Here is a 16,714-nt window from a genome sequence, read left to right on the forward strand (position 1 = left end):
ATTTACCTCTTTTTTTTTCTTTTTTTTACAAGACACACTCAAATATATATTGTGAACAAGTTTATTTGGTATTTGTACAAAAAGTAAAATGAACATATATACACCACATAATACAACATAAATTATTAATGAAATAGCTACATCTTTTTCAATAAACAACTCTATTCAAGGTGAAGGTAAAATGAACTCAATTGGCATAGAATTCCATACAAAATTGTACAAAACACTGTACATTTGAACGAAGCTGTGCAAAAACAGCAAACGGTATCTCAGAAGCAGATCCCGTCCAGTGCGCGTGCGCAATCGCTGCGTTGAAACTTTTTCATTATTATTGGAAACAAAATGGCGTCTGTGGGGTCGTGAGCCAGGACGGTATCTTCTTCCAAATGTTTTCTGGGGAAAAGTCTCGCGAGTATAAAGTCCTACGACACGGTGATCTCCTCTTCGTCCGACTCTGAGAAGTCCGAGTGCTTGCTGGAGAGCGATGGAGACGAGACGCCGCAGGAGCCCGTCGTCTGCCTGCCGAAAGCCTCCTCATCATCCTCGTCGTCGTCTTCGGACTTCTTGCCCACGTCGCTGAGGTCCGGGTGCGGGTTGGCCTTGGTGGGCAGCGTCTGCTCGCGGCAGCCGCCGGACGAGAGCAGCTCGCGCTCTTTCGAGTTTCTCCACTTCATCCGTCGGTTCTGGAACCAAATCTTCACCTGTAGTCGAAGACGAGGGAAAGTTACGAGCGAGCCAACACAAGCGTTTTTGGTTCGGTTTGGTTTGTTTTGGCGAAAGGGTGCTTCAGTGTGTGACGTCATTACGTATTTACGTAAACCCGTGATTTTCCAAATAGCGTCAAAGGATCTGTTCAAAAATTCAGTGCAATTTATCGATTTATTTCGGAAAGTTTTTCTTTAACTTAGTCTATGCACAAACTCTACATTTTAATTGAATCATTAAGTACAGTTTTGTTTTATTTCAGATGAACACTCATATCTAAGCAATTATTGTTTGTACTGTCTTTTAATATTGGTCATGATAGTGTTGACATGACAGTTAAGTGTTTTTTGTTTGTTTGTTTTTTTGTTTGTTTTTTTCATGATGTGAAAACTGAAGTTTGAGAACGTAGATCTTTACATAGGCTATTACACAGTGACTCCAATTGGCTGAATTCAACAACGAAATATTTAGAACATTGTTCATTTATGTACTGTACTTGGCTTGACAAAACGTTTCATTTACACATTTAATTAAGGTTTGCAGTACCCATATTTATATCATAGCTATTTAAGCTATTCATCTCTATATTCGTTTGCTTTTAACAATGCGTGTATGGTGGAATATTTCAACATAAATAAATTTAGCAAGCTACAACGTAGGGTAGTAACAGAAAACTGTGTCGTTTAGAGTACGTATTTTAGCATTGAAGTAACTTTTCAAAAGTTCCCAAGAAATTAAAAAAATTCTAAATTTGTTGTTCGATGTTTGTATTATTATTATTGTAAGCGTTAAAAGAAAGGTATCGCAAAGTGGTGACGTCATCACTCTGCGATAGGCTTATTCTTTTTTAAAATGTTGCTGGTCTGAAAATTTGCAGTAAATATTTAAGTACGACCACAAAGGTCCAATACTGTAGTAAACTATGGAGATGTTTTTACCTGTGAGTCTTTCAGGCCGAGTTTGGAGGCCAGCTTCTTCCTGTCCGGCTTGCTGATGTACTTCTGTTTTTGGAACATCTTCTCCAAAGCTTTGCGCTGCACGTCGGAGAAGACGGCCCTCCGAAGCATCCCTCTGCGGGGCTTCCCTCGGGCGGCCAGGGGCCACGAGAAGGTTCCCGGGATTGGCACGGCAGAAGAAGCTGCAAGAAAACGATACAAAAACAAAAAAAAATACGTAAATACCAAAGCCACTAATTTAATGACACATGCATGTATTGTTATCATTGAGGGTGTTGGCACTATTGCTCTCCGGTTTTTTTTTTTTTTTTTTAGTAAAATGGCACGAGGTGACTAATTAGCACATTGAGAGCATTGGTATGTAAACGAGGCAGCGTTTCCTTGAAGGAGGCCTGCGTGGGCGGATAGAGGAGTTAATAAAGCGTGAACGGTAATTGTGTAGTAATGAACTGACACAGAAAAGACTCGGGACAGGCGGCGAAGGCCATATATTACGGCCACAAAAGGAGATTTACACTTTCAAACTAAACACAACCTCATACCAGAATACTGATGCCCCCCCCCCCCCCAAAAAAAGCCCCCACCCCCCCTCCTCCTTCTTATTGGTGCCCTCAAATCATTTTCATTAAATGAACACGAAAAGCTTTTGAGGACGCTGAGTTTCTTTGTTGGCCCATTCAGGCGAGCCCATAAAAGGGACTCCGTCGCCATTATGATTAGTCTGAATGAAAGACTTTTATAGACTTTTCTAAGAGATTATTCTTCATCTCACCGCGCCATTGGCCCCGCTGGAGGGGCAAGAGAAAAAGAGAGGAGTTTGTAAGCAAAAACATCCTCATCTGGGACATTTTCATGAACTTTTTAGAAACAAGACGCACCTTGACGTGTTGTTTCTGATTGGACACCGGGAACAGTCCCTACGTGACGCTTTTTGTCACAGGTGTCACATTTAAGGCCACTTCCGGCATCTTTTTTTTTTTTTTTTTTTACAGTTTTGCATCAACAAGTCATACGCTACGTGTTCACTTATTTCTTGCTAAACTTTGTAACAAAATTATAATTTGACTTGACGTTTAAATTGAAAAAAAATATATATCTTTATAATAATACCCTAGCGAAAAAGGGCATTCTGATTGCGAACGTCACGTGACCGAACCCAGAAAAAGGTGAGTCGTGATTGGTCGTTACCTGAGCGACAGTCAACAAAATGGCCGCCCCACAGAGACTGATCAAAACAGGTGGATTTGCTTGCTTAATTCATATTCTATACCCGCAGTATTAATCAGAATGTTGTGTTCCTATAGCAACCGTAGAACAAATGCTTTCTTCACTTTCAAAAGTCCCATCAATTTGTTTGCAAATTCACAATGAGGAAACCATAACTACAAGGTGACCCAGGACAAAAATGACTTTGACACCCCGTCTCTATGTGCTCTTGTGAGAATATAGAAATCTTTCAATGGCGCCTAATGGGGAAATTAGTGCATGACTGGTAAAAGTCACTCTCCGGGGTGGGTGGTTCACCCCAGTGGGGGCTGACCAAATTGGTCACGGTGCCGAAAAAAGCTTTGTTGGCAGCCACTGCGGCCCGGTGGCCCCCCGGGCTCTGTGGGAAAAAAAAATACCCACCGAAAAAAACGCCCCTCAATGGGAAGCTGGGGGGCTGTAACTGGCCACCACGCCTCTAATTTAGAGCGTGACGATTAGGGATAATTGGTTAATTAGGAGGTGGGTGGGTCTGGGCCAGAGGCCATTTGGAGAAGCACATTTTTTTCTTCTTCTTCAGTGTTTCCTATTTTTGGGGTGAAGGTGAGGGGTGAGATCGTACCTGCGTGTAAATATGGCATCCTGAACATGGGCTGGAATGTTCCGTCAAAGCAGGGGACGTGGAAGCTCTTGGCGTGCATGCTGTGGATTGTCGGGGGGGAGGGTGCTGCGGAGGGACGTGACACAAGTTAGAATCAGGTGCACGGTGACGTGACGTGACGTGACGTGACAGGGGGGGGGAAGAGAGAAAAAAAACGTGGTCAACTCACGTGTCTTTGGCGACGGCGCAAGGATGGCGCTCACTCCAAACTTGAGGAAAGTGGCATCTTTGCTGCTGGACGTTTTGGGCAAGCACGACTCGCGCGTCACGGCGCTCAAACCGCGATCCGCGCGCACGTCCGCGAAAGACGTAGCAGTGGTCGGCGGCGTCCGGGTTAGGAAGCTTGCGGGTCTGCTTATCCTCAGTAGGTCCTCCACGAGGAAGCTGGAGTGCGTCGGTAAGGCGGCGGGCAAGCTGTGGTGAAGCGGGAGAGCGGCTGCCGCTGGCCGGTACAGGCCCGGGTAGAGGGCGGGGGGCGCGATGACGCTTGGGATCATCATGGTCCCGACTCGTGCCTGAGGAGTACTCCGCGTGTTTTAGCGAGGGGAGATTGCGTCGTCGAGTGTCTGCAAAGTCCTCTGTGCTCTCCTCGCTGTGGGCACAGGGGCTTTATAGCAGGAGACCCCCGCACGCAACCCCCTCGACGCCCACCCCTCTCGGGTCTGACAGGCTCAACAATGGAACCAAACAAAGTTCTCCTCACGGGCCGCTTTCATAGCCCCTTCTCGTGCATCGCGATTGGTTGCGGGGCGCGATTTATGATTGCATTAGACTTCATAAGCAAGCAAGACACAATGTGGCCACCACAAAGGAGGTCCACTCATCAGTTTTGCATATGGACTACTTTCCTTTCACTGTATTGTGTCGCGCCGAGGCAAGCTGCCTAATTAAAGACCAATCTTTACATATTGTCTCATTTTGTGTGGGCTTAGTACCCCCCCCCCCCAATTCCTTTCACAAGTATATGGAAAATGTTTTACAGTGCGTATAGTGAAAATAATGGGGAACCTGCAACTGTAAAAATAATAATAAAATAAAAATAAAGATAACGTATGATTCTGCACTCACAGATGCTATAACTTGTTCGCGAAAAAAGAAAAAAAAAGTTCCCCATCCCGCTCGAGACGCTTCCAAAATGCAAATGAGTTTTTTAGGGTTTCATGGGGATTTTCAACACTCAATCTGGCCCTCGTCATGGAATAATGTCTTAACGGGATTGGCGCTATCAAAACGCTTTAACAGATGTGTTAAATATCACTTTGTGCACAGGCGCGGCTCGCCGCGCACAACAGGAGAAGTGTGCGCTCCTGATCCTGTTAGGAGCATGAACTTTAACTGTCAGCTTCAGCTGCGCAGGAGGCGCCCCTCGGACGGCCTTTCTCTGCCTCCCTCTCCCCGCTTCCAAGAGAGACGTAGAAGGGGAGGGGGGGCAAAAGAAGCATAGGCTATTTCTAAAGACGGTTTTGTTCTGCTATTTTAACCGGCTGAATAAAAGTGCATCTGTGATTTGATTTAAAACGCATTCATATGAGCGGACGCTGAGCGCTCAAATGAAACTCTTATTAATGCCACTTGGATCCTGATCGTTGTGTTCTGTCGGCTTTACAACGCAGAAGCGTTCAAGGAGAAAATCGGGACAAAAATACACTGCACGCACAGAAAATGCATGGCAATTTCCATGAAAACAAACAAAAAAAAAACCATCTCACTATTAGAATTTTAAATTACATTTTAGTTCACGAAAAAAATGGGAACGTCAATAGGCCTAAAGGTATAATGAATGAATTCACCCAAAAAATCCAAGAAATTCTATTATCTCAAATAATCGCCTACACGTTATTTTAGCACAAATATTAATAGGTTTTATAACAATTTAATTATGATATAAAATATCAATATTTTTTCGTGTGCGTAAAAAGGCCATTTTCATATTAAATGAAATTCTGTAAACAGTTACGAGCAGATTGGAACGGTTTGCATTTTTTTTTTATAAACGATACACTTGGAACATGAGTGGTCTAACATCAGTTACTTTGAAAGCGTCCACAATGTAATAATTCCGAGGGAACGCCCCCGTGAAATGATCCTTTGCACATCACTCAACGCCTATCAGGGGCTCGGCGTGCACGCGCGCACGACCCTCCGTCCACAACACAGACACCCCCGAGAAGCGAGCACGCTTTCAAAGCTTTTTTTTTTTTTTTTTAAATTATGAACCTATATTCCTTTACTTGGCACCCCAAAATCCTCCTTTTGTACGAGTTAAGCAGATGGTTAGCAGGAAGCATGGGCGGCCCGGCCTGACCGAGACGAATTTCTATGAGCTTTGCTGGCTTGCCTCGTCCAAACCGACCCTCTTAAAACAGCTGCCCGAGGCTCAATTAGATCCATTAAAAGCACATCGCGGACATATTAACAACACCCAAAGCTCCTCGTCCCCACCAAGACCACTCCTCTTAACACCCACAATCTCACACTATCTATCAGCCAACCATCTGCAAGTTATAGCATTTTAGAAACATGGCCCCCTACGATGCTAATGTGCGTGCGTTTTGAATCCAAAAGATACCGTATACATATATAGATTCAAATTCACACGACAATGATGCGTCAGGTTACCCCGCAGTCACGTGCTTCTTTGTCTAAATGAATTTATTAGAGTGCAATGAGATAATTATAATAATAATAATAACCAGGACCCGAGGATAATATAGGCTATATAGAAAATGGATATATGGAATAGTAATATTATAATAATAATTATTAATTTATTGTAAGTTTTCCCAACACGAGTGCATTTTAAAAATACTATTTATACAGATTTGGGTGTCCACTAATCAATATTTAAAAACTTTATGGTGCCACGGAGGAGACGGGACCTCCGACATTCGGGTTTTCACACGTGGTTGCGCGTTCCCGCGGGCGCGTGCGTGTTTGTAGCGCGTCTGTCTCATTTTGTCCGAAACATTTTAGAGAGTTGAGACGCAGGGGTGGCGGTGCGAGTGTTGGAACGCGGCCATCGATGGCCGGACACGACGCTGACGTATGAAACCCGGAAGTCGGAAGTCCGTGGCATCCGGCCCCAAAATGGCGCTGACGTCATCATGCCCGGATTAGCATGTAGCAAAAACCTGTGGCTAAAAAAACAAACTAAAATGTTTGACACACAACGACGACTTTTCCCACGACAGCGCCAGGTGAGTTTGGCCTACTGTAGCCTACTACTGTATTTTACACGCATTACAAAAGAAAATATTTGCCAATATTTTCGATCGCATGGCTGCATTCTTTAACAGAAAAGGCCGGCGGTCCAGTTTAGTAAATAGATGAACTCCACCATTGTGCTGTATGTGTTTCTGCTGCGTTAAGTGAAAAGGGGGCTGAGTATGTTACGCATGCATGAGAGCCCCTCCATGGGTCGTCCCATTGTGCCGCGAGTCCGACAGGTGGTTACTGTTTATTATTCCCTCGTTATTTATTGGTGACGTGGGCGCAGTTCGGCGAGGGAACTCCCAGTCTTTTCAGCAGGCCGTGGAGCGACAGATTGTGCTGACTGGTTGTAGCCTCGTGTGACACCACACGACCAGTCAGTCACCACCCACACTTTAATGTATTAAAATGCACTAAAATACATTTTAAAGTAGCCCTTAATGCCTGTCTTCATCCTCTCGCTTGCACCGATCTTCAAATAAGACGCTTACCAAGCAGTTCATTTGTCAACTTTGTATTCAAACATCAAACTGTCCACCCAAACCATATAATTACATCTAATGAAAGTCTGCTAGCTTAATGTTAACAGGGTCTGACATTAAGCCTTTTTCGGGTGGTGGCTCGAGCCAAATTGTGGCGGCCATGCCAGAACCAGCACTGGACCTGATTCAAAACAATGCTTTAAAAGGGGAGGGCAAGTCAAACGTTTTCTGTCCTATGTACCCCCAGTAGTCTTAACACGGCATTCTGATTAATATTTTGTTTGTGGAATATGAATTAAACTGCACAATCTACCCATTTGTATCCATCTCAGGGGGCGGCCATTTTGCCACTTGCGGTTGATTTAAAATGACATCACAGTTGCTCAGGGCTTGGATAACGACCAATCATGGATCACCTGTTTTCTGGGTTTGGTGAGGTGACGTTTGCAAGCTGATCCGTGATTGGTCGTTAGCGGAGCCCTGAGCAACATTATAGATATTTAGAATTATATATATATATATATACACATCATACTAAGTTATATATGTTTCAAATCGCCAATTGCTAATGAAAATTGCAAACAACTTTCAACATTAAATTTAGTGATAGACCGATATGTCTTTTCCAGGGCTGAAACCGATTATTATTAGTTATTAGTCAAGGAGACTGATAACCCATATTAAGAGCCAATATGTAGTAAAACATTAGTGTAAAAAAACTAACAAAAACTGAGCTTTGTTGAATGCTATTAAGCGCGTTTGTTAAAAAGTAAAAGTTTTTTCTTTTAATTTAAAAAATGTAGATAATAGACAGCTCGGCAGCCCCTCTTATAAAGTTTAAGTGGAATTTTGAATAAATAGATATAAAATAAAAAATAAAATGTTCCCTGAAGTTAACCCGGTTTTAGATTGATTTCTTAAGATGCTACCTCGACAAACATCTGCAAACTTAGCGAACTTTGGGTTTTTGTCAGGGTTTGTGAATGGTTTCCAAAGCTGTTTACAGGCAGTGAAAAATTTGTCTGAACGTGTTCGCATCTTCTTTGTAACACGAAAAACTGTCTGTTAACATCTTTGCAACCTTTTGTAACATTTTACAAACCCTGGCGAAAAGACAAAATTCGCTAAGTTCGCTAGTTTTCACTGGTCAGTGAGATAGCAGCTTTATTGGACTTCATATTTGTAAAGTAAAAAAAACAACAACCCCCAAAACACACACACACACAAAAACGGCAGATGCCATTACCAATATTTGGCACTGATAATCATCCCAACCAATAATCTGTCTATCGCTAATTAAATTGTCTCTTTGCTTGCTCACATTTGGCGCTACATTAGTTGTCGCAACTTTGCCGCTCCCACGTGACGACTACTAAATCTCTATTTCAGTTCATTCTGTGTGTCCTCCTCGTTATCACCTTAACATGGATTCCCACTCGGGGTGTTTTGGCCGCGGCTTCACCTCGCTTCGCGGGCAGCGGCCAAGGTCTCGCAGCATCTGGCGCAGGCGGCGCTAAAAGCCCCTCACAACACGAGTGAATTAGCCAAGCCCCAAGACTCACAGGCGCAGTGACAAGCATTAAATTGATATTAACTTTGTATTAAACATGCCCCCTCCCTCCCCTTTCTCACCAAATGGACGAGTGCCATGTCAGTGCACAAAGCGCTCTGTATGAACTCACGCTGCACCTGTTCGCTCTGACTTGGCCCGGGGAGTTCAACTTAGTTTTTTTTTTCTTTCCCTCTCATCCAACTTCAACGATTTCAGTTGGACTTTTCCAGCTCACAATATTGCAATGCAATCTGATTTTTTTTTTTCAAACAATCAAAGCCAAACTCTTTCAATTGTTTTCATTGTATCATTGCAAAGTGGGACCATGCTTCCTTGTCTTAAAGTATATCAGAGATCCGTCATCAGAATAGATGTTGAGCGGCGTCCTAATCCGCATGTTGCTACAGTTTGCATATCATTTTCCCATCTCAGAGGGAGACCGCAACCATCCCTATTCACACGCTGCAGGCACATCCACCATCATTAGCATAATCTGACAACCAAAAGCATTGTCCATGACCATGTATGCAGAGTTAATTGCTCATTAATATCAGACAAAACAGGGGGGGCGCAGAGGAAACATAGTTGTCCGCTGACTCCAAATCCTTGCTTGTGATGTAAGAAGCAGGTGGAATGTAAACCCCATTTTCAAATATTGCAATTTGTGTACTCTAAAAATGGGGTAAAAAACAACCCAATTTGGGTCAAAACGGGAGCGAGCCACCACTTCGGTCAACTTGACAAAACTTATGTTTTTGGGTTTTTTCCAATTTTGGGGTGTTTTCTTCTGAACCATTCACAAAAATTGGGTCACAAGTTGCAGTTCTGTCTCTTTTTGACGCAACTGTTTTTTAAAGTGTATGGTTTGGTTTTTTTTTGGTTCATTCTTGACCCGACGGTTTTAGAGTGTACACTGTAAAAAAAACCAAAAAAAAACCCCATATTGGGTCGAAATGGACTGACCCAGCTTTTTGGGTTATTCATTGATGATAATAACCCACAAAGCAACTACATTTTTTTACCATTTTTTTGTACCAAACAATTACATTTTGCAGGTCGTTTTGTGGGTTGAGAAATTGAGCCAATCTTTTCCGGTTCGATTAATAACCCCAAAAGTTGGGTTACTCAAATGTTGTGTAAAAAAAAAAAAAAAAAATAGTAGTACTCATTCAACTCCTGTATGCAAGTAAAAGTAAAAAAAGAAAAGAAAAAAGTGCACTCTGAGTATTTGCTCTGAACCCAAATGAGCAACCAAAAAAAAAAAAACATGCACGCTAAAAACAGTTTGGTAAAAAAAGGGACATAAGGGCCACTCAAAACCCTGAAATTGGGGCGCGGGACACACACAAAATTGTGTCAAATTGACTTAAGTAGTGGATCAGTCCCTTTTTGACCCAAATTGGCTTATTTTTTTACCCAAATGTTTTTTGAGTGCACAAATTGCAATATTTGAAGGTGGGGGTTTAATGTACCAAAAATAACCCAATTTGGGTAAAAGAGAAATAAATAAATGGATCAAACCATTACTTGGGTCAATCAATTTGACCCATCATTTTAGTTTAGCTTGTGCAAAAAAAAAAAGAAAAAGAAAAAAAGGGTTGTTTTGTTTAAAACAATCAAAAATATTGGGTCGTTTTCTACAAGAGAACCCAGACAGTTGAGGGAAATAAGCCCTTTTTTTTTTTTTTATAACCCAACTTTTTAGAGAGGGAATATAAATAGAATAGAATATAAACATTTCAATTCCCCTTGTGCCTTACGTCAAATAGCATCAGCTCAGGAGCACTCTTGAGTCAGGTGTGCTGATGTGAAAGCAAAGCTTCTAGTTTGACTAATCCAGTCGTGATGTTCCATTACGTCCTTGTGAGGAGCCGGGATGGGCATTGCACACCCTCAACACACACACACACACACACACACACACACACACACGCTCACAATTTGTCACAGTGACACAGTGTGAATCAATTGCAAAATGCAAATGTTCTCCTCCGCAAATTTAATCTCATCTCTACATTAGTTTCACGGACGCAGGGCGATTTGCGAGGAGCTCCACCCCCCCCCCCCCTCTCTCTCAGCACCTGCGGGCAGTCTTTCTGGCTACGGCGTCATGTAAACACCCGCTGCCCCGTCTGAGCACCCAAGCGTCACTACGCAGCACGTTAAAGAAGGCCGACTTGTGTGGTTGTCAACATCGGTTTAGCGTCGAAGTGCCAGGGTGACATTAGCCATGACTCACCTCAGGCCAACCTGCTATTTGATATAGATATATGTGAGTAATGCGGAATGAACAGGCCTGAAACCGGGTTCACGAGGCCAGCGCATGCAGCTGCCTAATACTGTCTTTGTTAGCCGGAGATGTTTGAAAGATGTATTAATATGCTTGCGAGCGAGATGTTGATTGTGAGTCAAGGGGAGGTAAATTCATAAAATCAGCGTTCTTTTTAGCCGGGAAAAAAAGGAAGAAGTAAAATGGTGGTTTCTTGCTTACTGGGTCTGGAGGACTGAAGGTGTGTGTGTGTGTATTGTGTGTGCTTATAGGATGGCTAACTGTTGAAGAAGGAGGTATGAATGGGGAAAAGAAGGAGCTTGGGTGGAGGAGGGGATGCTTGACGGACTTCACTGCCTGTTGGCCCTGCAGCATTGATGCCGTGTTGGCCATATAATCGGATTGCCGGTGGGTGAAAGTGAGCCCGGGTGCTTATGTCAGTTTGCGTCTCGTCAAGCTGAATAATACGCATGGCCAGGGAGTGAAGCGGACGCTTGCCATTGAGCCTTCTCAGCACTTGTGGCTAAGCATTCCTAAAAGAGAGAGAAAGCCTCATTGGATTCATATATAATTCTCACTCAAGCGTTTTGATGCATTTGCATAACAGCAGGAAAGCAGTGATCTTTTCAGGGCTGCTGCTCCTGTTGCACAAGTGTCTGTTTGCGTGCGCTGTCGTGTGTGTGTGTGTGTGTGTGTGCGTGTGTGCGTGCGCGCATTCGAAAGGGTCCCAGTTGAGCATAATAAGGGCCGGGGCGCAGTTCTTGCACTTGGCCCTCGCGTGTTTCATCGAAGATCGGCAACAAAACATTTGGCTTATTTCCATGTCTACTTTCTTCCGTGGTGTTGGTATAGGTTTGCAGAAGGTGACCTCTAACCTGGACCGCTCTGTTTGCCGTGTAGGACAACTACAATATTTATGTGGTCATGAATAAGCAACTTACCATGTAGTATTTTGGCAGTTATGAATCAATACTTACATTATAGTGTAAGATTAACTACATAAACAAGCATGATGTCATGGAAATGAGCAAAGAAGGGTAAAAGGCTAACTTTAAGATGTGTCTGTTTTTTGTTCTGTTCAGGATGAAACAGCTGGACAATCATTCCAACCATACGGGACAACCGTTCAACAGTGGAGTCCATAATCAGGAACTTTAAAAGGCAAGTTTCCGCAAAGTTTGATCTCTTTTTGGGCTAAGTACAGTAAATACACACACTAAACAGCCTTTATAAAATCAAAATCCTTGTAAAAGTGAACTCCCGATTGTTTCTATACACGTCTGAAGATAATCATCCGGGTCACCACCTCTTCCAGCTGCTTTCCTCAGGTAGGCGCTATCAAACTATGTGCACTAACCCAGTAGACATTCCAGTAGCCGCTTACCTCTTGCTATCAATTTGCTTGATGAGTCGCCGCGACATTTGCATAGCTGTCCTTGGTTGGTGCTCCACTTAAAGTGGGTAAAAAATAACCAAATTATGGATCAAAAATGGACCGATCCACTTTATGGGTCAATTTGACCCAACTTTGAGTCAAGAACTTTTTTAGTGTAAAACAATTCATAAATATTGGTCATTTATTAATTTATTTGGGTAAAAAAACGGCGTCATTCTGTATAAAACAACCCAGAAAGTGGCGTCAAAATTAATAGAGGATCGGTCCATTTTTTTACTCCTAGTTGGGTTATTTTTGACCCGACTGTTTTCAGAGTGTATAGCACTAATGGTAACCTTGCATTAAGTAAAGACTTTCTGTACTTACGTGTCACATCTTTTGTTTGTCATTGTTGCTTGTTACTGCAATACTAGTCTACCAGAGACAAGTTTTTACATACTTGTCCAATAAATATGATTCTGGTGTATTTATTTAAAAAAACAAACAAACACAAAGTAAGGCATTCATAAATCAGGCAGCAAAAATACGGCCTAGTGTCACATATTCTAGTTTAGCGACCTCTATCGGCCATGTTAAATAGCGAAAAAATACAAAACTGAGTCTCGAACCCGGATCGTCTGGTCGGGAGACTAACTTCCAACTTACTGAGCTAACAGTTCAGTAATGACTTTAGTGTTCATTTTTAGTGTTGACATGTATGTCAATTCGCGGTCATGGACTAATGCTTGGGGTTAGGATGAGGCTTTCAGTGACGTTGTACAGTACACGTTACGTCAGGGGTGGGCACACTCGGTCCTCGAGGGCCGGAGTCCTGCAGGTTTTGGATGTTTTCCCTTCTCCAACACAGCTGATATATGATCAGCTCATCAGCAAGCTCTGCATAAGCTTGCTAACAATCCTGTTGATTGGAATCAGCTGCGTTGCAGCAGGGAAACCTCCAAAACCTGCAGGACGCCGGACCTTGAGGTCCGAGTTTGCCGACACAGCGATTTTTGGGGTTTCCTCAACCCGGATGTGGACCATCAGCTGGTCCACTGAACCTGTTGAAAGTCTGTGAGGCATGATGACCATGGGACGGTCAGGGTCTTTGGTCAGACAAACAGCAATAATGCGTTGTGACTGACTTTGCACTCAGCAGACCCCCCAGGTCCGATTCCTGCAGCAGTCCCAAACTTTATTTGAATGTCACATAATGGAGCAGTGGCCTGTGCTGATTATCACTAGTCTCATTGTGGCCTGAAAGTGATCCCCTCATTGTCTTATAAAGGGCTGTGATAAGCCAAAGGTGAGGTGCGGTGGCTTGTCAGTTCCACCAACCATCAAGTTTCTGTCAGATTCAGCTTGCGGATCTCAGACTACTTTGAACCTAACAGACAAGAAATGACTCTACATCAGTGGTTTTTAACCTTGTTGGAGGTGCTGAATCCCACCAGTTTGCTATACACATTCACCGAACCCCTCTTTATTGAAAAACAAAATGTGACAAACAGACATTGGCATAGGGTTTATAGGTGAAGGAAATGAAGAGGGAGGGTATCCTTTTCATCGAATCTGGCTGTCTTCATCGTTCTGAATTCAGGAAGTTGTGTTCTTGTATTCCCCATCTACCGGAAGAGTTCCTTTGGTTTTGCTAGATAGCTAGTTGCTCTCAACTTGAATTGCTCAACTTGGCGTTGCAAATCATGCAGTTAGGACCCGGACTCCCGTCACGCAACTCAACTCTATATTTATAGTGCACTTTAAAACCTCTACCGCTGTTTTCTTAAGATGGAACCCAGGGGAAATAGATCGAATGAAAACAGCAGAGGCCCCAGAATCGAACCCTGTGGAACACCATACATATGAATTCATCATCTCGTCTTTTCCAAAAACAACTGCTAGGCAAAATCTTCGTCCTGGAATTTGGAATCACTTTCTTCTGGTCCCACATTCACAGTGATTCAATACTGCGTTTTTTTATTCCAGAATACTTTTCGTATATAATTTTTTAGCTACCAAGTCCTACAAAGCTCTTGCACTTGTGCAAAATCCCAATAGATCAGGCCAGGTTAAAGGTCACCGATTGCAGTGTGACCTCTGCTCCGCAGGGCCAAAATGAGAGAACGTTGGAGGTCAAGAAGAGAACAATGGCCTGACAGAGAGTCCACTCCATCTCTACAGCCAGAATGTGAACATTTGAACATTTCACTCAAAGTTTGAGGGGAGTCGTTCACACTTGCATGTGGTCAAATACAAGTTGGGTGAAGGATGGAAGAATATTTACCAGCTCTTGCACCTTGCACATACAATGTTAGGACTGAGGCATAGTACCCGTGCAACCACTCATAGAGATAAATACTTGGGTTCCACTTGGTTGGCTTTAAATCTTTTGCAGAAAACTCGGATGATTCCAACTACACTTTTCCTTTCCCATCGTTTTTGCCTTTCAAATGTTCTGCTTGACTTTACTGGCCGACGAAGAGAGACTAATTGATCGTGACAGAAGCAGATCTCACCGTCACAGACGCCAAGTCCAACCCGATTAGCTTTACGACATGTGTCCAAGATCTCAGGCAAAGTCCCAAAAGCCAACAGATGGAATATAAATTATGGCGACCAGTTGTTGTACGAGGGGGGGATGTATGGTTAATCGAGGATTGTCTTTGATGTAAATCATCTGCAGACATTCATGCACTCTGAGAAAGGGAAGGTCAGAAAAAATGGATGTGTGCAAATACTGTACAGTACTGCATTCACGGAGTGTGAAGTAAACGTATAATCATACATTCATCACGACAGCAATATTTTAGGGATTTGCAAATGCCGGAGCAACTCAGCCCACACCTCGCAGCTGCATTCACATACAGTCCGTCAGACCAATGTTTTTACTCGGCTTTCATATGAAAATTCATAGAACTGAGCCGAAATAATGGCGCTGATCAAGCACAACGATCTAATTAATTAAAAGCGGTATCAATTCACGCACTATTGCAACATGTGACAAAGAGCAGATTGAAGCGACCGCATGAGAGCAGAAGACAGTTGGCGAGGCTTTGCCGATTCAGAAAGCGCCATTGAGCGCACCGAGCTTCTCCGTCCTTACAGGAGATGACAAAGAGGCCCAGTTAATTAGCAAGAAGGAGCATCTCAAGGAGGACTGCGAAGAAAACCTCCATTCATTCTCTCTGTTCACTTCTCCCTTATGAGAAGGTCTTGAAGAGTTGCGGGGGACCGGGGAGGGGTGAGTGGGGTGCGATCTTAGCCCAGACTGAGGGCCGAGCTGTATGGGCTTGCCTTGCTTGATTTAATTTGGACAGTCATTCCTTTTAATTTGCACTGTCATTGTATCTAAGCGGGACTCTCCATTGAGGCCGATGATCAAGTAAAAGTGTTGGAGTGCAAGTCAACGATGCCCCCCCCCCCCACCTTCTGTCTGCTGGATGAGATGAAGCCCTGGCAGAGGAGGGAGGATGAGTGGCAGAGAATAAAAACCAGAGGAGGATTTGGAAAGAGGATGAAGTTTTAATTAAGGCACTTGTGGGTTTCTAAGCAGACGAATTTCGCCACAGTTCCTCACAAGTGCATGAGATGATTGAAACACTGATGAGGGCGAGGGTCGGAGGGGCTCAAAGTGTCTTTTTTTTAAGGGGAGCCTATATTGGATCTTTTGTTTGTGGAGATCTTGAAGTGCCCAAATGCGCCATTAAAAAGAAAATAATCTTTGAGTCGTCTTACTTTCTCTCCATAGAACTGTAACAGAAAAATAATCTACTTCAATACCCCACCATCTGTACGTATTTCTCTTGAAAGTATAAACTGGGTGTGATCTAGTAAATCAGGAAAACCCAAGTCATGTTAAGACTTGAGGAATTAGCGTTCAGAATAGGAGCAGAAGGGCAACAGCTTGAAGGTAAATCTGATGGCGAGAACCAGGTTGGTGTAAATGCTGTTTTTTGTATCATTTGCCTGATCAGAGCGACAAAAACTCCCCAATGTCCACACGGCTGAGGGCCACACAAAGGTAGGCCAGCCTGGGCTCGGGTCCCACAGGACCGAGGAAAATGCAAAGCTTTGCAACGCCACTATGCAAGCTGAATTTGAATGGGTTCAACTGGGCTGCACCATAAGGAGGCAACATTCACCAACCTTTGCCAATTGCTTTTACATATAAAGCTTAGACAAATGTGGATTTATGGCGGTGGGCTGTCCTAGGAACGGTTTAAGAATAAAAATGCGAGTTTGCATAGTGTCTTATTGGGAAAGCGTAAGGGTCATTCATGTTTTAAGTTCTCTCACAT

The 16,714-nt window shown here is 43.3% G+C and overlaps 2 protein-coding genes across 2 annotated transcripts in view; one reads left to right on the plus strand and one right to left on the minus strand.

Moving 5' to 3' along the window:
* Nucleotides 1-47: 47 nt before the first annotated feature.
* dbx1a (developing brain homeobox 1a) lies at nt 48-4,180 on the minus strand. Its single transcript, XM_077564151.1, has 4 exons — nt 3,698-4,180; nt 3,490-3,594; nt 1,644-1,843; nt 48-701 (listed from the first exon to the last, which is right to left on the minus strand). Exons 1-4 carry the CDS (start codon nt 4,026-4,028, stop codon nt 423-425), a joined length of 915 nt encoding a protein of 304 aa, XP_077420277.1. The 5' UTR covers nt 4,029-4,180; the 3' UTR covers nt 48-422.
* A 2,413-nt stretch (nt 4,181-6,593) lies between these two features.
* Nucleotides 6,594-16,714, plus strand: part of htatip2 (HIV-1 Tat interactive protein 2) — a 40,271-nt gene continuing 30,150 nt past the window's right edge. The window contains exons 1-2 of the mRNA XM_077564325.1: nt 6,594-6,725; nt 12,124-12,202. The gene's annotated coding sequence lies outside the window, so the exon portion shown is untranslated. The remainder of the gene's footprint in view (nt 6,726-12,123; nt 12,203-16,714) is intronic.

The sequence above is a fragment of the Vanacampus margaritifer genome, chromosome 4, assembly GCF_051991255.1.
Source record: "Vanacampus margaritifer isolate UIUO_Vmar chromosome 4, RoL_Vmar_1.0, whole genome shotgun sequence".
Taxonomy (NCBI): Eukaryota; Metazoa; Chordata; class Actinopteri; order Syngnathiformes; family Syngnathidae; genus Vanacampus; species Vanacampus margaritifer.

Coding starts and splice junctions, on each gene's coding strand:
- dbx1a (XM_077564151.1), bottom strand. CDS start 4,028: ATGATGATCCCAAGCGTCATCGCGCCCCCCGCCCTCTACCCGGGCCTG. Junction 3,595..3,697: donor TGCGCCGTCGCCAAAGACAC/GTGAGTTGACCA, acceptor GTCCCTCCGCAG/CACCCTCCCCCCCGACAATC. Junction 1,844..3,489: donor GATGCCATATTTACACGCAG/GTACGATCTCAC, acceptor GTTTTCTTGCAG/CTTCTTCTGCCGTGCCAATC.